Consider the following 22,904-nt stretch of genomic DNA (forward strand, 5'->3'; position numbering starts at 1 on the left):
ATATATATATATATATATATAATCTCTATTCAGTCACAATAGTCTCTGGGTTTTAAAATGTATTTTTGCTATATTCAATGCTTTAAAAATTATAATTCAAACATTAAATACTGTTATATACATTATGATTCAATTTCTTAGTTCTAACCATGAACAGTATAGTTCCCAAGTATAAACCTGGAGGGGGAAAGGAAGTAAATCCTCTAGCATTACAGTCTTAAGAAATTAAGATCAAACACCTGTAGATTTGACTATGGAAAAAGTCAAACTTCCAAATGCTTTTATATAGTTTATCCTTCAAAAAGAAAGAAAGAAAGAAAGAAAGAAAGAAAGAAAGAAAGAAAGAGGAGGATAGAACTGGTCAGAAGTCCCATAGTTGTTGTTGTTTTTTAAATCTCATACCTATTTCATATAAAATAACAAAATATACAGAGAGAGCGTCAAGGTTTGTTTGTTTTAAACATTATTTCATACACGTACAAGTAAATAAAAGGTTTTTTTTTTAATGTATGGCTTTGCAAAGGTAGATTATGAAGTGACTTCTGTTTATTTATTTAAAAGCATTTTAAGAGAACGTGTTAGTGTGCTTACGATAGTGGCCATGGTGGTCGAATTACGAGCCAAGAGTTTAATGCTAGAGTTACCGGAGGTCTTACCAGACACTGCTTCCGCAGCTTTTAGAAGACAAATGTAGTTTATTACAACCTCATCTATTTTAGCTACAATTTCCTCCTGCTGTGTTTCAGAGTTCATGATTTTAACTAAACGCATGCAGGCTTCTGTTAAGCAACAGAGTACTTGAAAGCTGGAAGTCATAGCTACAAGCATTTCCTCTGGGCTTTTTTCAGCCATGGCCATTTTCCTGCAGGCACTTCCCAACTGTCTCGATTCTACAGATAACAGTTGTTTATACTGAGAAAGTTTAAGGTCATATGCTTCTGAATGATCCTCCCTCTTCCCCATACACGATCGGACCAAACAGAGGAGCTCATTGGCATCTTTTTGTGCTGCAAGAAATCCATCAGGCACTGCATAATTCTTCTCCTTCATTACGCCGAGTCTCGCTATTCGTGCATCGAAGGACATGTCGCTGAGATTCCTATCGGTTTGACCATCCTGGTCTCCGCGAGTGCTCTTGCTGCTTGGGCTGCTTTCCGCATCGCTGCCAGTCTTTGTGCCCTCCTTCCCATTCTCCTCACTTTCAATGGAAGGAGGCCGAGGGGACAATTCTGCTACCTGGCACTGTATCTCGGGACGATAGAGGAACGAGAGCCGGGCGCCACCTCTGTGTTCATCTTCATCCTCGTCCTCTTCGGCATTTCCTCTCGCTAGGAAACAATAACTAAAGGGGCCGCGGCACTTCCAATTGCTGGCATCCAGCTTTCGTAAGGGCAACGTTCTGTACTGCTTGGACTCCTTCCGGATGGCGTTCAAGACAGGAGATCTCCTGCTGCCCACGCTGCTGACATTCACAGAGCTCTGGGAATAACTTTTGGATAACGTTTTGCCCAGAGGAAGTTCTCCCCTTTTTTCCGATTTTGTTGAGCCACCTGCTTCAGCGATGTCTGTACATAACACACTGACTGGGGCTTTCTTCTTCCCGAGAAACGTCTCGAGGCTTGTCGATTCTGCAGTGACGCTGCTGCTTCGTCGCAGAACTTTCCTGTTGTGCGGCATCTTGAGGCTTCCCCCCATCATCTCATATGGCCATAAACTAACCGCTACCCCACCTGACTGGTTGACTTTGGGAACATCAAAAGAGTCTTGGTTTCGACTTGGCACCTTTGATTCTGAGTGAATGTGGGATGATAGCGTGATGGAATCAGCTCTGGGCTGGTTAGGAAAAGCTGAAGACATGCTTCCTTGTCTTCCAGTCACAGGCTCTGTGAAAGCTACACTAGGGGGAGTAGAAGAACAAAGGGAATAATTAAGCATCGCCTCAAAAAGCCATTTAGTGGCCAAGCATTTCAGCCATATAGTCTTAACTGATGCTTTGGAAATTTTAAAAAGGAAAGGTTTAATATTCTGAATACACAGACCCCACATGCAATCACAAATCTTTCAGGAGAGGTACAGTTCATCAAAACAAAAATTAAAAAAAAGATCTTTACACCAGTCATAGAATTATAGAATTGTAGAATTGGAAGGGACCCTTTAGATCATCTAATCTAATGCCCTGCAATGCAGGTATATGCAGCTCCCCCATGCAGGGATTGAACCTGCAACCTTGGTGCTAAACCAGTGCTAAACAACTGAGCTAACAGTTCCTTCCATATGTTATTAGTTAACTCTGATGAAGAAGACAGATGTAGGCTGGATCTACACTGATCTAAAAAAAAACGCTAAGAAAAAAAGTTATATACAGTGGTACCTCAGTTTTCGAACGTCTCTGTTGACAAACATTTCAGTTTTTGAACGCCGTAAACCCAGAAGTAAATGCTTTGGTTTTCAAACATCCCTTGGAAGTCGAACATGCCATGCGGCTTCCACTGAGTGCAAGATCCTGAGGCCTAGCTGTTGACTATTGAGTTTTTGGTTTTCGGACGTTTCAATACTCAAATGGTTTTCCGGAACGGATTATGTTCAAAAACTGAGGTACCACTGTAGCTCTCAATGCAATTTTCCATTTACCGCTGTACATTTTTACAACTCATTTATAACGTTTTAACTCACCAGTATAGATTAGTCTATGGTGTAGAAAGAGAAAACGCACCACCTCAGCTGTGAAGCTGCCTTGCAGTTTGAAGTGCACTTGTCATAGGAGTGATGAATTGAATGCTTGTTTAGCTGTTGGTTTTGTCCTGTCCCCTGCTTGAAGGATGACCCCCGCCCCCTGACTTTAGGAATCAGCATACACGTTACTCTGTTCATTCAATGTCTTGCTCCATTCTCAGAACTACAATTCCAAGGAGTTTCATGTGAAGAAGGATTGATTGTGAAACCAGCTGGGAATTGTAGATCCATGAGGGGAAATAGGGGTTTCCTAACAACTCTCAGCACCCTTAGCAAATCATACTTTCCAGGATTCTCAGGAAGGGGGGGGAGCTATGGTTTTTAAAGTGGCATAAATGTATGATGCAGATGAAGCCTTTAAGCAAACTTTCAGGAGAAAAAATACCAAACGGCATGCATCACATGGTTTGGGTTTCAAACAGGACAGTAACATCTCCAGCTCTGGCCAATAGAGGAAGGAACTGCAAGGATAATAATTGCCAAACAATTGCCATTGCCAAATAATAAAAAAAAGCTTTGTGGCTCTAATAGGCCTGAATGGGAGCTTCTGCAATCCTATACACACTCACCTAGGAGTGAATCCAATTCTGCTCAATGGGGTTAATTCTGAGTAGCCATCTGCAGGCTTGCAGAGTTAGAGGCTTGTTAATACTGCCTGCTGGGACACTTTTGCCTTCTTCCTCCCTATCTTGCTCTGCTTTCCCTACCCACGGTCGGCCAGGTCTAACTGGTACCTCAACTTCCCTTCAGTTGGTCTCTGGGTTCCTGCTACAGCCTCTCATTTCAGTATTTCCAATTCAAAATATTCTTCTGAAGACTTTGATTCTTTTATTTGTGGGGCTTGATCCCCCACTTCTGAGGAAATCAGACAAATGTGCATGTGGCCCAAAGCAGACAATGGAGCACGTGTTTTGGATATGCACAAAGTCTACACTCCACTGCACAGGTGGGATTTCTAGAGTAGCGACTGTGTGAAACCATGCTAAGGCCACACTCTTAACACTTGAAGTACTGTCAGGGCTATGAGGAGTGGGGGGAAGAGATAGCGGGGCCAGAGGCTGATCCAGGAGCCCTATATATACCTGAAGGAGCATCTCCACCCCATTGTTTATCCTGGACACTGAGGTCCAGCTCCAAGGGTGTTCTGGTGTTTCTCTCATTGCTAGAAGTGAAGTTACAGGGAACTTGCAGAGGGCCTTCTCGGTAGTGGCGCCCTCCCTGTGGAACACCCTCCCTTTAGATGTCAAGGAGAAAAAGAATTGCACAACTTTCAGATGACACCTGAAAGCAGCCCTGTATTGAGACGTTTTTAATGTTTGATGTTTTATTATATTTTTGTATGTGTTGGAAACCACTCGGAGTGGCTAGAGCAACCAAGTCAGGGTGGGATATCAATAATAAAATTATTATTATTATTATAAAGGGGTAATGATTTATGGGCTGTTGTGCCCCCCATGAGGCAGGAGCCAGAGATGGAAGATGAGGAAGGGTTTGAGCAGTCAGAGATGGGGGAGGAAGGACAGGATGTGCCTGAAGTGGATGGAGAGATGGCGCCTGAAGGGAGGGGGCTAGCAGAATCCCCTCCCCTACTGTCCCCCAGGACCAGGAGGGCCTTAAAAAGGCAGACACAGTGACATTTCCAAGTAGGAGAAGTCACAGGTTGCTTGTGCTCTTGCCATCAGACAAAGGTACTTAGGTTTGCATGCAGGCATGGTCCCATCATTGCTCCAACTCAGAGCACAAGCCTGCAAAGGGGTGCCAGCTACCTAGCTACCAGGTGCATGTGCGTGCATGTTTAGTGTGCTTCAGGAGCTACTGTTAAGTTTGTGCTGGTTTGCCCTTCTTGGGCTGTGTGTGCTCTGGACAGTCACTTCATTTTTATTTTATTTTAACGGTTTAAAAAATGCCGCCCATGTCTCTTACACACATTCAGATTAACACTTTGGTGCTGCCGTACCTGTAGTTTCTTTAATCTTGGGGATCCTGTGACATCCATCTCTCAACGTGCCGAAGAGTGGGTCAGCGGAATTGACTGTGGGATGCATAACAGGCACTGCCATTCTGTGGCACACAGTTTCAGGCTGCTGGTGCAGCTCCTTGTATGTTGCTCCGTGGCTGGAGAGCATGGCGGCTCTTTCGTCTGCCGGAATAATGTAGCTGAGGCCCTTTCCTGCCGAGTCAGGGATAATGTGCTTCGCGTCCGAGGTGCAAAGAGGAGATTCGACCGGGGTTCCGCACGTGCTGCTGCCTGTGCTGCACCCTGCGTCCACCGAGGAGCACTGTGAGCTTTGCAGAGAAAAGTGGCCTTCGCTCTGCAGGGATGACATGCGCTTAGCTAGGTGATACTCACACAATCTAGTCATGCTCTGCTCTGCTTCCGGAAGCTTTGGGAGGTGGCCATCGCCAGGTGAATTAGCATCTTCAGAGTCACTGCGCTCCTTGGGCGAAGAGAGAGTAGTCACATCTGAAACAAAATGTTCATCTGGCCCACGCCCTAAAGCCCCACTAGGACTAATCTCAGGGTGCATTTCCTCTTTACAGTCCACCTCTGTTTTCCCGAGGCTTGAAACTCTCGGAACTGCCTTTCCGTTCACCGTTTCGGAATTTGGCTTCTCTGCCGCTCCCTCATCCGAAGCAGCATACCATCTTTGGCCATCCTTGCGAAAGGCAGTTCTTTCCACATTAAAAGTGCTTATGCGCTGACCCTCTCTTGAGGAGAGAGTGCTGACTTTGCCCTTTTGCTCATCGGCTTCTGTCTTTTTAGCCCCCGGCTGTTTTTTCATAACAACATTGCCATCAGGGGTTGCTTTCCCTTCCCCTTCGGCCGCCTTATTTTTCCGTTTCGTAGTGCAAGAATATATCACGGACCCCATGTGCAGCTTGCTGAAATATTCAGTAACAGACTTTGTCTCCATGGTTTCCGGTTCCATCTCCATGTTGTCTGAATGGAGAATCTGCTTGGAAGGCACAACTTTTGACTGTAGCTCTGCAACTTGCTGATTGGCTGAGGACTGTACGGATTTCAGCAGCAGCCCTCCAGCCTGGCTCTTGGTGATGGAAAACTCAGCCTGCTGCTCCACAAGCGGTTGATAACCTTCGTTAGTGGGCAAAAACAGGCGCGTGGCATTTTCAGACAGTTTCTGTGCTGTGGCCAATTCAGAAGTTTCAGTCATTTCGGAAGAGTTAGTCTCATTGCCAGAATCTGAGGATGATTCGGGGCTATATGCTCTCAAGATGGCTACACCTGCATGCCGTAAAAAATAAGAGCCAGTTAATGAAATCACATCAGGCACTTCAATATACCGATAAGGGGGGGAAAAATGGATTGTTTTAAGTTTTTAAAAAAATGGTTCTAGAATACTGATTCACATATTGCATAGTTTCCAAGAAAGGCAACTTAACATTATGGTAGTTCTATCACATGGTATGTGTAGGTGATGGAGGAAAAACAAAAACAAAAAATAATAATGAAATGTTTCCAAAAAAAATGGGCTAATGATGAAAAGGCTAAATGGTGGAAATGGATGAAATGGTATGGTTTGTTTCAGTGAATAAACGTAACAGTGGTGTAAGAACCTGAGTTGTCATTCGTCTGTTGTTCCTCAGAAGCAGCCAAGGCCTCCAGTGCTTGAAGAGTAGAAACCACAGCATCATCCAGACCCTTTTCAGATTTTCCTTCAGTATTTGTAGGAACAGCATCAATAAGTGACACTGGAATATCATCACTCCCTGCATTATTAGTCTCTTCCTTGTCCTCTCCATACTGCACTGTGTGATTCTGAGAGTCTTCTTCGTCAGAGCTATCCCTGAATCCAGGTGGAGGAGCCGCAATGGCCATGTTCAGAGAATGCAAGAGGAAGTCGTCTTCATTGTCATCCCCTTCCGGAGGTGGGAGGGATGTCAAGTCAATGATGTCATCACTGGAACCCGAAAGGCTGAGAAGAGCAGGCCTGTTGATCTCTCCCACCATCATGTCTTCCTCACAGCTGACGTCGTCCTCATCTTCAGCATCGTCTGTGTTCTCTGCATAGCAAATGTCATGCAGCAGGGGCTCCTCTATTCCTTCCGCAGCTCCAAATATTTTGCCATCGGTCAAACCTGCATAAACGGAATTTGCAGCAAACTGAATGCTTTCAGCGTCAGGGGACAACTCCAAACTCTTGATGTCATTGGCATGGCTTATATAAAGAGCTCTCTGCTTTTCCAGTGCTTCTGGACTTTCATCCAATAGTCTTTCATAGCCAAGGGTTTGGGGGTTAATGCCATCCAAACTGTGATCTCCAAAAATAAAGGATACTTTTGCAGCTCTCGGAGATCCCTGCGTTTTCTTGTTTGATTCTATTCCTCCTGAGTATGACAGTGCAGATTGCTGGTTTAAATTTTGGTTCTCTTCTTCTGCCTCTGCAGAGTCCTCTTGTTTGGCCAGTTGCTGATCAAGGACACTAGAATTATAAACACTCTCTATGTACAAGTGCCTGTGTTCTTTCGGGCAGAAAGTGCTGTCATTAGCCTCTGCAGTTTTTTGTCTCGAGTCTATATACATGTGCACCTCCTGCTCTCCTTCCGCTGGGAATGTTGTCGTTTTCGCTACACAGTTCCACTCGGGTCCATGGAGGTTATGCTTCCCCTTAGCTTCAGTCCCTAAAAAACGGAACAGGGGGGGTAGAGAGGAAAGGCAAATTATCAAATCAATTTATGCTATCTCGCCTACTTCAGATTAGATAGCTATTCCTAAACAGCCATGTTTTAAGATTGATCCTTTCCATATAACCTTGAAATAAGTTTCTAACAGTTGCCTATTCTTAGGCTACTCCTTACTTCTCAAAGAAGTCAAACGCTGAATTCTTATTGTGGGAATAAATCAAAAACTCAACCTATTTTGATTGCATATCCTAACAAGCAGACTTAATAATTCTACTTGGGTTGGTTGACACCCCGATACCGATAAGGGAATTTATATGGCTCTGAAGTCACTTTCAAGTTCAGCATGCCACCTGCAAATCGGATTTGCCAAGATACATACTTTCCTAGAAGGTCTCTGCTGACTGAAAGCAAAACTTACCTGAAAGGTAAACTGGTACATCATTTTGTATGTCTGTGTATTCATCACATGATAAGTATACATTACCTGCTTCACGGCTTCCACTATTTTTCTTGCAGGCCATGTTAAATATTGAACGCCTGGAGTCAACTAAAAGTCTATAATATCCAGCGGTTAAACAGGCAAGATTCATGGCATCTGACGATTCCATTAACAAAGTGATTGGCTAAGGGGGGAAAAGGACAGTAAAGTCAAGGCTATAATCTCTGGTGGGGTGCCAGATTTAGAGCACAAATTGGTTGTGGTTTTTTTTTTATAAAAAGAAAAATAGTAAGAAAATATTCTAGATGGAATTAAATTGATAGCATGATCCTAACCAAGCTTAACCACAAGCAATTCCCACTACGTTGAATGGGATTTCCATGAATTTGAGAGAGGCATCCTTATATGTCAGACCCACCCCTGCCACACTCTCTGTGTCTTCCAGGCACAACATATCTTGTGATCTTGACTTCCATGTCTTATAACATCAAAATAATAGCAGTAGAAGGTGAAAAGACTTAAAAGGTGTTCCAGAATGGACACTTGAAATTATGAATGTTCATTTTTTCAGGTGGAACTGCCAATTGAGGCAACTGAGATCTGTTTTCTTAAGACCCCACCACATCCCCCCAATTATTGGTCCAGGACCATTTGGACTGTGTTTTCTTTTGTCCCAGTTCTCAGGGGATAAGCTGTACAGATAAACTGAGACAAATTCAGGCCATGCATCAATTCCTTTAATTAAGAATCTCACACCTAACAACCCTATAACTGTATATGGGACTGGATGCTTTTAGAAATCTACCACAGTTCAGTATTTTGCTAACAATTGGCTCTGTGTCATTCCCATAATTGTAAAGCATGTAAAATATTGGCTCATATGAAAAACACATTTTTCTGCTTGCTTTTGGTCAAAAAGTTTCACTTCAAAACAGTCATTCATTTTATGCTGAATGACAAGAGCTTTGGTATAAAGCCACTCAGAGCTGTCTTGGGGGGGGGGGGGGAAATAGCACAAGTTAACAAAATATGGTGAATTCTTAGTTTGGTGGTTTAGAAAGAGCAAGGCTGCATTTTATTTTTCAATGTTTGAAAAAGGTTTGTTGATATTTATTTTTCTGAGGAGATGTGCCGAGGTTAATGTTTCCCAAATGCTTTCAAAATCCATTGGAGCATTATGCAAATAAACTGTTGCTGGTCACTTCTTTCACAAAAGAAGTACTGAGACTGAAAATAAACATTAAAAAGAAGAGAAAAACAAATACTCTTCAAAATAATAATTGTAATTGTGGTACTTCTAATCAGAGAATAAAGTTCAAACTAAGCTTGTTTACAACTACATAGTGAGCTTTGACAGTAACTAAGATTATTATTCCAAGGTACGACAAGAAAATAAAAAGAAAGGCTAATTGAACTAGACCTGATGCTGAATTTGATGGATCACCAAATTTAAAGGGATAATTGAACTCTCCTTTTTTTATTCTTACGACGCAGAGCTGAGAGTCTTACTGAAACAATTGTGACATTCAACTTACTTTTACATCTAGCACATGAAGCTCAACTCGAACAATAGTTTCATCTTCTGTAAACATCTCAATTCTGTTCACGTGGCTGAAATCTGCCAGCAGAGCTACCAGATTTGTTTTGGTGTTTATTACATGGCTGATACCATATCGTGGCCCCACTAACAGTGTCACCTCAGAACGTTTTTCACCCTGCTGCAACACAGGAAGCAAAAAGAGAAGGGGTTTTCACAAAGCAAGGAAATACATGTGGATTTAAATCAGCTTACCTCCACTTAAATCAACATTATGCATCAAATCCACAATATCTAACTTAACCAGCTAGGTTGTGGATCCTCACAGAAAATAATTTTACAAGATTTTCATCAGTGTATATACTTGGTACTAAGGGATGAAAAATCTATTTAAAAAGTACCTGATTGAAATGAGCCTGCTGGAAGCTGTACTAAAGCTATTGCATGATTTGGCTCAATATTACTTGTGAAGCAAATGATTAATTGTCTCATTAATTAGCCACTTGCAGAATACTCAGCAAACATTAAAAAATGATGGTGAGGGAAAGCCTACCATTAACGTTGCTTTGAATACACGGCCCCCATAAAGCCGTAGATCACTGAGGAACTTGAGATAGTGTACCTTGGCTTGCAGAGCAGAAAGCTGAAGATAAAGAGAGAAAACAATCAAATGACCATAGGAGTTAGGCGCAATGGTGACTATAATTCACTATAATTTTATTACACACCCCAGGCAAGCTGTTAATAAGGACTTCTCAAAGCCCATAGTTAAGCCATTCTTTAGAGAACTTCCTAAGGGCAGAAATTACTTTTAGATCTTGAAATTAGAAGTCTTATTTCATCCAGTCAGATGTAGTTCAAACCATATCAGAAATGATCTAGTGCAAGACAGATCTAAATGACTCATTGAAGGATTACAGAGGTAGAACACAGCATTCCATATAGTCAGAACTAGCCCCCTTTGTGAAAAGGTTTAGAGTAGCAATATACCAGATTTTTAAAACCATGTGGTGGCAACAATTCCCCAAATGTCTACTGATTAAGCCCTCTGAATATGTCTCATTGCTACATGTGTTATGTGGACTGGATGAAGCTCATAGCTACCGTACTTTACCATGTATAAGACTAGGTTTTTTAAACTCAAAAATAAGTGGGTGTCTTATACACTGGTAGTGGGTATGGGTGACGGGTGATTGTTTGCAGCTGCGAGCTGCAGATTGTCATTGGTGGTTTGTATTGGCTGTGGGAAATGGGTGTGTGATTGGTTGCAGCATCAAGAGATGCTGAGGATTGGCTGCTGCTGTGGCAATTGCGCTTGCTATTTACTTTTGCTGTTGGTGATTGGGCAGATGCTTGTAGCAGACGCAAGCGATTACAAGCGTCGGGTTAGTGATTTACTGCATCCCCCCCCCCCCCCAAATTGGAGGTCCTCCAAAACAGGGGGCGTCTTATACACGGAAAAGTATGGTACTTTTTAAAAAAATGTTATCCACAGTTAAAAAGAAAAGCCTGATACTATTCCACCTTCAGCTCCTGCAATCCGCTCAAACTGAGGCTTGAACTGCAGCAGCTACAGCAACATCCAACCCAAGGAAACTGAGGTATAGCTGTGTTTCGCCTCTCCTCTGACGCTTCCACAGATCCTTCTAACCACCTCATAACTTTCTGCTAGCACCACAGTAATAAAGTGGAAGAGATTGTTCACACGGGCCTTAAGATGCCATACAACCATATCCTTTAATGTGGGAGCTTTTCTTCCAATACTATTGGAATATCTCAGTGCAGAATGAGATGCCTCTACCCAGCAGAATGAAATCTTAAGACACTTTTTCAGTAGCCTTAGGTACCTTTTAAATAGCACCATCCCACGGTGCTGTTGTAATGTTTAAAAGTCTTCAGATTGTGTAGACAGGGCCATTAGCACCCCACTGAGGAAAGACTTTAAAATTATAGCAGCATGAGGTGAAACCACAGAAAGGTGCCTTTCACTACATGAAACCTGCAGCTTTCTAGCTGTAGTTGGAGTCCAACTCCTATCAGCCCTGGTGAGGAATTATGAAAGTTGAAGTCCAACAACATCTGGTGGGCCACAGATTCCCCCATCCCTGATTGAGAAGTTCCTTGACTGATGAAGGAACTGATAACGGACAGTCACATGCTGGCTACTGTTGTGATTTACAAATGAGGCATAATCAAGTGATTTCCCCGCTCCTCAGAAGCCAGAATAAGTAGACTGGCAAGAAGGGCAAGTCTGAGGGGTGTGTGCTCTCTGCCCCCATCATGATATTATGTTTTGCCCACAGGAATATCAAGATGGTGGTAGGCGCCACATCTGCTTTACATGGTGTCTACCTTTTCAATGCCGGGTTGAGCATTGGTGCTTACACCCACTACTGCCCACCTTCTCCCTACTCCTTGGTAATCTTACCAGAGCAGCAGCAGGTAGTAGTGGGAAACGGCAGGGATGGGGTGCATTAGAAAATCTAGTCTAAGTGGCTACAGGTGCCATCTTTATTTTAGACCTGAAGGAGCATCTCCACCCCCATCGCTCAGCCCGGACACTGAGGTCCAGCTCCGAGGGCCTTCTGGTAGTTCCCTCACTGCGAGAAGTGGAGTTACAGGGAGCCAGGCAGAGGGCCTTCTCAGAAGTGGCACCTGCACCATGGAATGCTCTCCCATCAGATGTCAAGGAGATAAGCAACTATATGACTTTTAGAAGACGTCTGAAGGTAGCCCTGTACAGGTAAGCTTTTAATGTTTGATGTTTATGGTGTTTTTATATTCTGTTGGAAGCCACCTAGAGTGGCTGGGGCAACCCAGTCAGATGGGTGGCATAGAAATAATAACAATAAGAATAATTACTGCTGCTGCTGCTATTTTCCCTTCCCCATCCTCTGGGTGCCCATGTAGCAGAGGCATTCTGGGAAAATGAAGATGGCAGTAGTTCCTTGCATCTTCATCAAATGCATCACTTCACAGTACAAGGTTATGTGCTGCCCCAGCAAAATGTCAGTAACCAGCATCAGCCCTCTATGCTAGCTGCTGACTCTGGGCCCTGATCATAAGAATTAAATTAACAAGTGTGTGTGTGTGTGTGTGTGTGTGTGTGTGTGTTTAAAAAAACCTGTGTTCTATTCCCCCCCTCCCCCCATATTTTGCCAAACTGGGTGTTCAAAGTGGTCCAAAAATATAGGACATGATCTAGTCTAACTGATGCATTTTAAAGCCTAATAATTTCAGGAGGAGAGAGCTAAGTATGTACTTAAGTCTAACATGGCAATTGAATTAATGGAACTTAAAATTGCTTCCGTTCAGCTGAACTGTGTCTTAAAAGTATGAATAAAATTTCAAATGTATCCAATGTGATATGCACCTCAAGGAGCCATGCCCATTAATGCCAAAGGCAGATCAATGGACCGGGATATTTCACTCACAGAAATGAATGCATGGCATGGTGAAGAAGATGTGTGGCCGTGGCAGACTCCTAGGGTAACACAGTTCGGAACAGAGAAAGCAATTCCCCAGCAATTGTGTTATGAAACATAGAAGCAAAATGAATGCAGGTAGAAGGAAACTGTCATGCCCCTGTGGTTAACTAGCAATTTCCTACCATTTTCAAGATAAAATAATGGTTTTGCTAAACTAATTCCTTTTAATTGTTCTTGAAAAAATAGCAATAAGCAGTGCGCATTGTACAGGCTGGCAATCTCTGAAAAATGCATTGGCCACTTATTTCTCTGAAGGATGGGACAGAAAATCTCTCCGTCAGATGCAGTCCTCCTGATTATGAAAATCTATTTCTATTAAGATGCAAATGCATTACCTTTTTACCCGGAGGAACTAGGTTTTGATTTGCTTTGACAAGGTGCGAAAGTGCTTTCTTTATGTTCTTTTCTTTCATGCTTTGCAGTACAGCAGATGGGAGGAAAGTCTCCAGGCCCCATTCTTTTCTGCAATACAAGGCACAACTTTAATTCCACAGTCCTCTGACAATTACCTCTTCTGAAAGGTATCCCACAAGGTTGAGGAAGCATGGAGAAACCAACTGGGGGCAAACACAAGTTGCTCACCTGCACCCTGCAGACGCTATTATCACATAGAAAAATACTGTAAAAGAATTTCAAGTGCTAGAAAAATGAATAAAAGGTCATTTTGAGAAATGGCTTTTGTTCTAAAGCCACAAAGCATGATTGTGTGTTGGAATAAGTGATGGAAACAAATTGCTGATTCACATGTGCAGTCTTCAGCATGACCCAAACAGAAGGGGTTGTAGATAAAGGCTCCCTAAGCCATTCAGAAAGTTTCCTTGCGACACTGGGGATTTTGATGATCTGGATAATCCATGTGGGAAGCTTCTCATGCAACTGGCTTACCCTTGCACAGTTCCATTTCAAGTGGCCATAGCGGCTGCCATGGGCCCACCAAGGCCCATGTGTGGCCTAAGGTGTTAAATTGGCCTAAGGTGTGGCCCATTTAAATGCTTTAGTCATGGACACTGAACTGCAGCTATTAATCTTTGCTTAGGAATCCTGGTTGGGCTACTTGTTTAGGCCAATAGGACTATGAGCAAGGATTCGTTTGGAACAGTATACGTATTAACATAAATTACATGACAGCTTGTGCGATTAGAGATGCTGCGGGAACCCAACAGAGTCAATTTCCAGTGTAGATATTATAGACTGGATATTATAGTTCCACCAGTGTGGAAGTGTATCCCAGACTCTCCCTTCTGCCCAATTCTCTCATTCTCTCTGATTTAATTTCCATTAAGGGTTTAATAACTTATTGGCAGCGGGATACATAACGTTTTGCACAAGCTTAGAGATTTGTGTTCTTAGTTTGCAGAGTGACAGGATCGGTATTCCCAAACCTGGTTCCCTTAAGGTATTTTGGAGTGTAAATCTCATCATGGAGAAGGTAGGCAATAAAAAAAAGTGTGGATAAGCCCCAAATCTACAATTCTTTGATAACTTAGAAAGTTCAGAGATGGAATGCTATACCCCAAACCACATGCTTCAGGAGCTCCTCTTCCAGGGAGGTTTTTCAGTGGCCACAGTATGGGATGCCAATTTTTTTCAGGCAAGCAGCTATCCATTTGTTTGTTCCTAAAGGCTAGTCACTGTTTTATTGTGGCAATGGTTTGATATAAAATAGTTCTGACACTAGGCACAGGAGACTTTTAAAGTATTGCTGCCATCTCAACAGTGCCATTTTAAGGGTCAGTCAGCACACTACCCTAACCACATGGAGGATAGCTAAAATAAGTTCTGCCTGGCCACTTTTCTATGCCGTTGGTGTGACATTATTGAAGGAACCCAGGTTCCTCCATCTGAGTTGCATGGCAGAAGCTTCAGAACTGGCAAGTGGAAGCACTTCTTCACACAGCAGAGAGTAAAACTATGGACTTTGCCACTCCCAAGGTGCAATGGCCACCACATTAGATGGTGACACATTAGATTAGTCACAATAGCCTTACGGATCAGAAGTACCATGCTTCTGAAAACCAGTTGCTGAGGAACTTACAGCAGGAAAAGGGTATTGCACTCAGGTTTTGCTTGCCATAGGTTTCTGGTTTGCCGTTGTGAAGAACAAGATGTTGGACATGAAAATGTCATGGATGTATCTAAGGCATCAGAGCAGCTATTTTGTCAATGGCACCCCCAGCATTCCCACAAAATTAAAAATGTTTCCACTGGTCCAAAAAGGATGGAAACCCCTGATTTACTGTATGACTCAAAATAGGATGAATCTTACCTTATTCATCTCATCTATGATTATATAAATAAGCCGGCTGCTGGACATACAAACATGATGCTTCTGCTATGTTAGCTTTTGAGGCTTCCACCTTATCACAGCATTTAGTCATAACCATCAAGGGGAGCCCTATTTTCTACACTAGACCACACCACTGAGTGTTTTGCCAAAAGAAATATTGAAAGGCATGATGCAGGGGGGACCTTTTTTTCAGTATTAACAGGTTAGTTTGATGACAACAGTTGCCTAGCTGTTATCCAGGTTGCGCATGAGGTGTGTGCATATTTAATATGCAGCTGCTGTATGTAACAGAGGACAGATCCCTGTAACTCAGCGTAATTGTTTGACTCGTGAGAGACCTTTTGAGCAGAAGGCAATGGTGTCATTTCAACAGCAGATATAAATTAAAGAGTAAAAAATAAGTTAGTGGAGAACTAGTAGTATGATAAGACATACTGACTTAGCAACCATCTCAGAGTTTAACTTTAAGGTTCTTAGGAGGGCTTTGCTGAGAAATTAGCAGCACAATCCTAACATGTCTACTCAGAAGTAAGTCCTATAAGTAGCAATGGGGTTCACTCCCACTTAAGTGGGGTTAGGACTGTAACCTAAGGCTGCAATCATAGCCCCACTAACTTGGGAGTGAGTCCCAATGAATTCAATAGGATTTACCTCTGAGAGGAGATGGTTAGGATTGTGCTGATACTGAAAGTATCAAATTTTACTTGGTGTTTGCAGTTGTTCCATTTCCATCACAAATTCAGCTTGCACATCAACAGACCACATAAATGGTAACCACAGATATTACAAGGTTTGCATTCTATACTTACTCAATGTATTTGAGAGAGATTTTCTGCGTGTGCTTCGTGGTCACGGTTGCAATATACATTTGCAACGCAGCCAGTCTCAGTGCAATATCATACTTGAGCTCAGGTCCAAACCTCTCTTGAACCACATCGTTACAGCTCTGTCAAATAACCAGCAGAGGGAGTATCAAGCTCAAAAATCTCTGATTTTGAACATAAACACCGCATTATGACTAATTCTTCTTTAAAAGGCAAGCTTATAATTAACAAGAACTGTGACTGCCAGATGAGCCATCCATAAATCCTTGAAGATCACAGAATGAGAAATGGCCAGGAAGACACATGAAAATGTTGATATGTAACATGGAGCTTCTTAAGTGGGAGTGAGCAGAAAATCACCCTGTTTCCTTTCCATGGCATGGACAGAGAACGCCAGCTGTTCTAACTGGTGTGCTGGGTATGACGGGTCAGAATCTAGTCATGTTCAAGGACTAGGAGCAAGGAATCTAATTCTCTTTATTATCCTTCCTCCATCCAAAGTGGTGTTCCTTAGCCAATTCATGGTGAGTGAAAGGGCAGGTGACCAATCTACCACTTGGCTCCAGCAAATTAATATGCTACAAGGTCCTAACACTGTAGCTCCTCACACACGAAGAGTTTGCACAACCTCTTTTGGCAGAACCAGGAAGAAGGAGCACAATAGATAGGTTCAGGAATGCGGATTATAGGATGAGCGTACATGCCAAATAATGAAAAAACGCACGTGCGCACACTGGCATCCTCTTACAAGAGCTTTTGGTAGGCTGAGGAGCTCACTGCAAATCAGCAACTGCTTTGCATGTGGAAGGTTCAGTCCCTGGCATCTCACCATGGGTCTGGGAATGGCTCTTGGTGAGTCGCTTACATCAGTTTAGACAAGACTGAGCTTGACGGACCAGATGTCTGACTTGGTATAAAGCTGTTTTCTATGATCCTCACTGAATGACCATAGCCAATCATTCTGTCATAGTTACTTCCTCTGGTTCTTAAAAGGATGAGATGGGCCCCATGCTGCCCTAGGTTCCTTGTAGGAAGGGTTGAATAACAGATAAAAATAGTCAGCAAGGAAACCTATGCAGTTTCATCCATGCCTGTTATTTCAAGAAGATCAGTGATCCTGGAAACTAGAGGTGGTTAACCTGTGGTCTCCCCCCAGATGCTACTGGATCCCAGCTCCTATCAGCCCCAGGCAGCATCGCCAACTGCCAGAGGAACCACTTAAAGGGGGAACTGCTGTGCACACAGCTTTGTGAGCCCTGTGAATCAATCCAGCAGGCAACTTCAGTGGTGGGTGGGAGAACTGAAGCCTGCTTTCTGCAAGCACTGGCTCTCTTGTTCAGCTGATTTAGCAGGCTTTGGTTTTCCTGCCCATCAGCTGGGGTTGGGGAACCGAAACCTGCTTTCCCTTGCAAATGCACCATCACCTGTGCATTTTAAGGCTCCCAATTGTGCATGGGCAGCAACAACTCCACCTGCGCACACCTGATGTCACATGAGATGTTGACTGTGGAGCTGGGGGGCATGGTTTGGAGAAAATGGCCTAGTGGGATGAATTTGAACCACTAGCAAGAGGCCAGGTTTGGCCCACCCTGATCTAAACCCTTGTGCCGTTTTCCTGCTATTCCCATCATAAACAAAATGTTGTATTCTATTTCTTTTCTCTGCTCACATGTCACATGCCTTTAAAAAACCTTCTCTTAAGGAAGCCCAAATTGCCCTGATTTATAGTAAACCCATCTAACTCACCTGTACATACAGATATTCAAAGGCAACCGCATCCCTTCGTAAAAGGTCAATGGGATCCTTTGGGACAAAACTAATTCTGAAGAGACATCTCATCTTATGGGAGCTTGGCCTCTGGGTCACCTGGAACAACAAAATGCATGTGTGGAATTCCTGACATTGCATCCTATTTTGCATAACACACAAACCTTGAGATGACTAGACGGAAATTCTAACAAAGGGTATTATTATTATTATTATTATTATTATTATTATTATTATTATTATTATTATTAGTTCCATCTCCCCCTTCATTTTTTTTTTTTACAAATGGTAACCCAAAGCAGCTTACAAAATAGTACAAATATTAAAACTAGTATAAAACCAAAACAAAATGAAAACCTAAAAACACAGGTAGGGAGCCACCACAGAAAAGGCTCGTTGTCATACCACCACCCCCTCTGTGCCTCCTTTGGAGGGGGCATATGGAGGGATAATCCTCATCAGGATGAATGGTCTTTTAACCAAAGGGCAAGTTAGTATCACTCTGTTAATTCTAACAGAATGGGGTCTTAATAGTTATCATAAGGAGGCTATGTGGTATGAAGAAAGAAATAGAGGAACTAAAATCAGTTTACTTTGATTTCAGAAAAGGAGGAATCCTAAATTATTATTATCTCTTACACACACACACACACACACACACACACACACACACACACTCTCCATATGCATCAATGGAAAATACTGGTATTTCTCTTAGTTCTGAAACATCCCAGACATCTTATGCAGTGTTCCATCATTGCACAACCCACCCAGGACAGACTTTCAGAAATCAGCACTCCCCACCCAGATTGCTAAACACCAATAAAGCACAATGAAAATCTAGGTACTCATAGTCCTATTTCTTCCCATAGTCCTTCTCCCTGACCTATCTGCTGCATGCCTCCGCCTGTTAGCATGTGCCATTTTGACCTACGTTTACGCTGCTCCTGACCCATCAGGGTCTCCACCATAACCTCTGGAGACTTGCACACTGACTTATATGGCACACAGGCCATTTCCTACACTTTCCAAATTAAACAAAAGCAGTGGCGTAGCGTGGGTTGTCAGCACCCGGGGCAAGGCAAGTAATTTGCGCCCCCTAACCCGTGGATTTGCGCCCCCTAACCCATGGATTTGCCCTAACCCCAGATGTTGCGCCCGGTGCGGCCGGCACCCCCTGCACCCCCACGCTACGCCACTGAACAAAAGCCTCTATGGAGTAGCCAGAAATTTATCAGGAAATCATCTCGCAGAGAAAATACAATCAAAAGGCAAACTTGGTGTATTATGAAGCAGAAAATCTTAGCTAATAAGCTAATCTTTCACAGAAAGATTATACTGCAGTGTGTAATACTTGCTTGCTGATATCCACATTGGACAGCAGTTTGATTCAATCGTAAGATTTTTATTCAGTTCAATTGGTTTTTGGCTAAGCCCTGTTATACCCAATTGAGAGATTGCATTAAATGCAAGAGTCAGTCAGAAAAGGCATTGTGACCCACCCATCCAATTACAGTACGGTGTTTCCATTCGCTAGTAAACAGTAAGAAAACATGGTGGATGAGCATTAAAACAAACCACCACTTGGACTAATATAAAGAGCAGGAAATCAAGGATATAAAAGGGAGAAACTGAGGTTGACTATTGATAGCTTAATCATTATTGAACTCCCAGGTTTATGCAATGTCGATCTAAAATATGGTATCTTACAGACCAGAAGCCCCATCATCCCTAATCATTGGCAATGCTGGTTGGGGTTGATCAGAACTGTACTCTAAAACATCTGGAGGGCATCAGGTTGGAGAAGGCAGCAATAGATTAACACAACCCAGAAACCTACCTATATATTTAACAATAGTAATTGGGTAGGGGAAATGGACGCCACTATGCACCCTTCCCCATGCCTTCCTTGTATGTAATTCTGTCTCCTGTCTCTTGTGGTCTCTATTTCGCTCGATAAATGGGACAAGATGGTGAGGGATGTGACAAAGGAAAAGAAATAAAGCAGGGGATGCTGTATGGGCAGTTTTTTGAGGCGCCAAGTTCGATTGGGACTGCAATGCACAGGGAGTGATGGGTTAAACCACAGTGCAATTTAAAAAAGCTCCATTTGGCACCATCATTAATTTTGTCATGAATTTAAAATGCTAGGTTGGTCTTATGAAAATGAATGTTTATTTGGATTGCCATATGTTTTGAAATAAATTGGTATTAGAAAGTTTGTGGTAATGATCAAAACAAAAAAAATCCCTTCCAGTAGCACCTTAAAGACCAACTAAGCTAGTTCTTGGTATGAGCTTTCGTGTGCATGCACACTTCTTCAGATACACAGATGTATTACCACACAGGTGGTAATGATGTACTGATATGTATTTTTCATGTTGTGCTGCTGTTATATTATGGGCTGTTTTGGACATCTTTATGAGGAAAAGTGGCTTATTTGTTGTTGTTGTTGTTGTTATTATTAATGGCACAGAAGGAAATCACCACAAGATCAATTTATTTTATTTTTTAAAAAAATCCCCTGATATCACAGTGACACAATTAATGCAATGTGTGGTTAGGACCTACTGTCTAGGTGGCAAAAAAGCAATCTGAGAGCCAATGTTTGTGCTTAAATCTCTCCTATTGAAGCCAATAGATGAAGATGCTTAACTTTGGCTGAATTGTGCCCAGCTTTGTTTGCTTTGATTGACAGGAAATTGGCAGCATTGTTCTTCAGCCTTTTTTTCTCTTCAGTGCCCATAATACAGTCTCCTAATTCATAATACAGCCCTCTGCTTCCCTTGCTCTAACAAGCTACTTCCTAATCATCAAAAGGCAGGCAGGCAAGCACACAAAGGAAGAAGCACTAACAAGCTATTGGTGAGCTTTTGAAAGGTCTTTCCAAAACAAATAACAAAGAAAATAACAATTGATTCCAGTGACAGCAGAATTAGGCCAGAACCAACAGCTTCTAAGAATCCCACACTGCTGTTTCCACAATGAGCTTAATCTTCCTTAATGATCTAATAAATGAAGTCACCCAACAGTGTTTTCTGCATCACCATTTATCACCGCAGAAGTGGATGGATTATGGCATTACTGAAACAATCAGGGAACAGGTTTTGTTCGAGCGGGCTTGAGGAAACATACTCAGTGTGATTTGGATATATATATATATATGTAAAGCGATGAAGACGGGGGGGGGGGGGTAGCTCAGAAATCAGGCAGGGGATACAGGCAGGGGTTTTTAATTCTCTGTTTAATGCTACTCTTCTGCAGCACAACACACAAAAGGGAAGGAAGGAGATCCCACACAATACAGCACCTACATTGCTGACCAGAGCACACACATAGAGCCCCATCCCTGGGATACTAGCTCAACGGGGAGGGAAAGGCTCCTTTTCCAAGCAGCCAAGGGCAGGAGGAAGAACATGCAACAAGGGCAGCCACAGACACACACTGTCACCAGAAACCAGAAAGCAGGAGATAGATTGGGCCCCAACAGAGGCAAAGGAGCAACTTTTTTTTGCATGATGAGGGTGGGAGCAGAGAGTTCTGCCAGGAGCTAGAGTTGCAGAGCTCCCAATAGTTAAATCCACACTGCAGACTCCACAGAGCAGTTCCCTAGCCACCTCAGCTATGGCAGAAGTTTCTGCTTATAGCACCATCTTTGATTTAAGTCCAGTTCACTGCATTATAACTAAACACATTTATATGCTAACAGTAGCTATCTGACACTGCTCTAGAAATAATAACAGTATATTCCAGAATATTTCAGGATCCACAATGCTTCATTGTTGCATGCACAGTTGCATTATTGCACAAACCTGAGTAAGAGTCTCTTGTTCGTGTAGCAAGAGAAGTTTGGTTCCAGACCCATCAGTCTTCTGCTCCAGCATCAGGGAAAAGTGTTCAATACACTTAATTGAGAGCTTCTCCTGAAGCGTTAAGATGACATCCTTCAAAAGAGAACAGATTGAAAACAACCACCCAGAAGAAAAGAAATGGATAGAATGGGGACCTTGTTTTCCCTCACTCTGAAATGTAATTTCTCAGTCCAAAGGGGTAGGAGTCTGTGGGCCAGACCTGGAGTTGCTCAGCTGCCAATCACATGATGCCACACTGATGTCCTCTGCAAGGCACTTTGAAGTCCCAGGGTCAGGACTTCAAAGCACCTTGCAAGGCATTGCTAAAAGGTTTTCAAGAATCCCCTGCTAAAATGATGGTTAACAACCCCCAGCTCCCTAAGCAGGAGATTCAGATACACACTCTTTCTGAATTTGGCTAAGAACTGCCTGCAAAAAGTGAGGGCTTTCCCCCTTGCTTTAGCTGAAGTCCACTTTATGGCATTTCCCCATATACTTCCCTCCACTTCAGTAATAAGCAATGTTGCTGTCATTTAAAAAAAATGATTTCTCTCTCCCCCCCTCTTCTTTTTAAAAGACATTTTTTCATCAGTAACATTCTTGTTATCTTCCCACTGCTAAACATCTGAGTGGATATTTTTGAACAAGCTTTTGTATCAATCTCTACCTTCTGTTATTACTTCTAAAATGGCAATTAAATGTCAGTTTGCCTAAATGCAGTTCTGATTTCATTCAAAACTGACCACCCATCCGTAAAGATTCACGTTATTTTCAATTTATCTCTGATGGATATATATATAGGTTAACCTTGCCACTTGACAAAAAATTTGTTTGGTGAGTTCAGTATTAGAAATGGATACCTAGTAAACTGAACATAAAAATTCTGGTCCACAAAATTATTATTGATGCTACGGAGATAAATAAATTATTGAAGAAGTTAAATAGTTCCAAAGATTTTTGAAATATATGACTGAGACCTAGATGCATCACAGACATATTAATGGCACTTCCTCACAAGTTCATTGTATGCTAAAAACTTATTTTTACATCAGAAATTGGGCAAAAATGTGCACACCGAGTATATAACTAAGGGAAACTGACTGTAGAAAGGACAACACATTACTGCAAATGTGAAGTTTGAGAGGTTAGGAAAGATATCAGTAGGGAACCAGAGTGAAGTCTCTATGCTTAGAAAAATAAATAAATCACAATGTTGATTGAAGTGTACTATATAATTTGCATTTATCAACATGCTTAAGTTGTGCTAATGCATTATGGGTCAGAGTTGGATAAAGGCTTTGCTTTCCTCAGATGGGAAGGCACCTCCATCCAAG

General features: G+C 42.4%; 1 protein-coding gene across 3 annotated transcripts in view; it reads right to left on the minus strand.

Annotated features, from left to right (window-relative positions):
• The window catches only part of FRMPD4 (FERM and PDZ domain containing 4), a 292,648-nt gene continuing 269,744 nt past the window's right edge, over positions 1 to 22,904 (minus strand). For 2 of the 3 annotated variants that reach the window (XM_077927506.1, XM_028727696.2), the window contains 10 exons: positions 21,532 to 21,663; positions 17,699 to 17,818; positions 15,938 to 16,074; positions 13,177 to 13,303; positions 9,907 to 9,996; positions 9,352 to 9,534; positions 7,862 to 8,000; positions 6,310 to 7,374; positions 4,691 to 5,977; positions 1 to 1,892 (listed from right to left, as the gene is read on the minus strand). In XM_077927506.1, the coding sequence (XP_077783632.1) occupies positions 547 to 1,892; positions 4,691 to 5,977; positions 6,310 to 7,374; positions 7,862 to 8,000; positions 9,352 to 9,534; positions 9,907 to 9,996; positions 13,177 to 13,303; positions 15,938 to 16,074; positions 17,699 to 17,818; positions 21,532 to 21,663 (4,626 nt within the window). In that variant the 3' untranslated portion in view covers positions 1 to 546. Of the gene's footprint in view, positions 1,898 to 4,690; positions 5,978 to 6,309; positions 7,375 to 7,861; positions 8,001 to 9,351; positions 9,535 to 9,906; positions 9,997 to 13,176; positions 13,304 to 15,937; positions 16,075 to 17,698; positions 17,819 to 21,531; positions 21,664 to 22,904 lie in introns of all 3 variants that reach the window. The other variant, XM_028727697.2, reaches the window with a different exon arrangement.

This window comes from Podarcis muralis, chromosome 4, assembly GCF_964188315.1.
Source record: "Podarcis muralis chromosome 4, rPodMur119.hap1.1, whole genome shotgun sequence".
Taxonomy (NCBI): Eukaryota; Metazoa; Chordata; class Lepidosauria; order Squamata; family Lacertidae; genus Podarcis; species Podarcis muralis.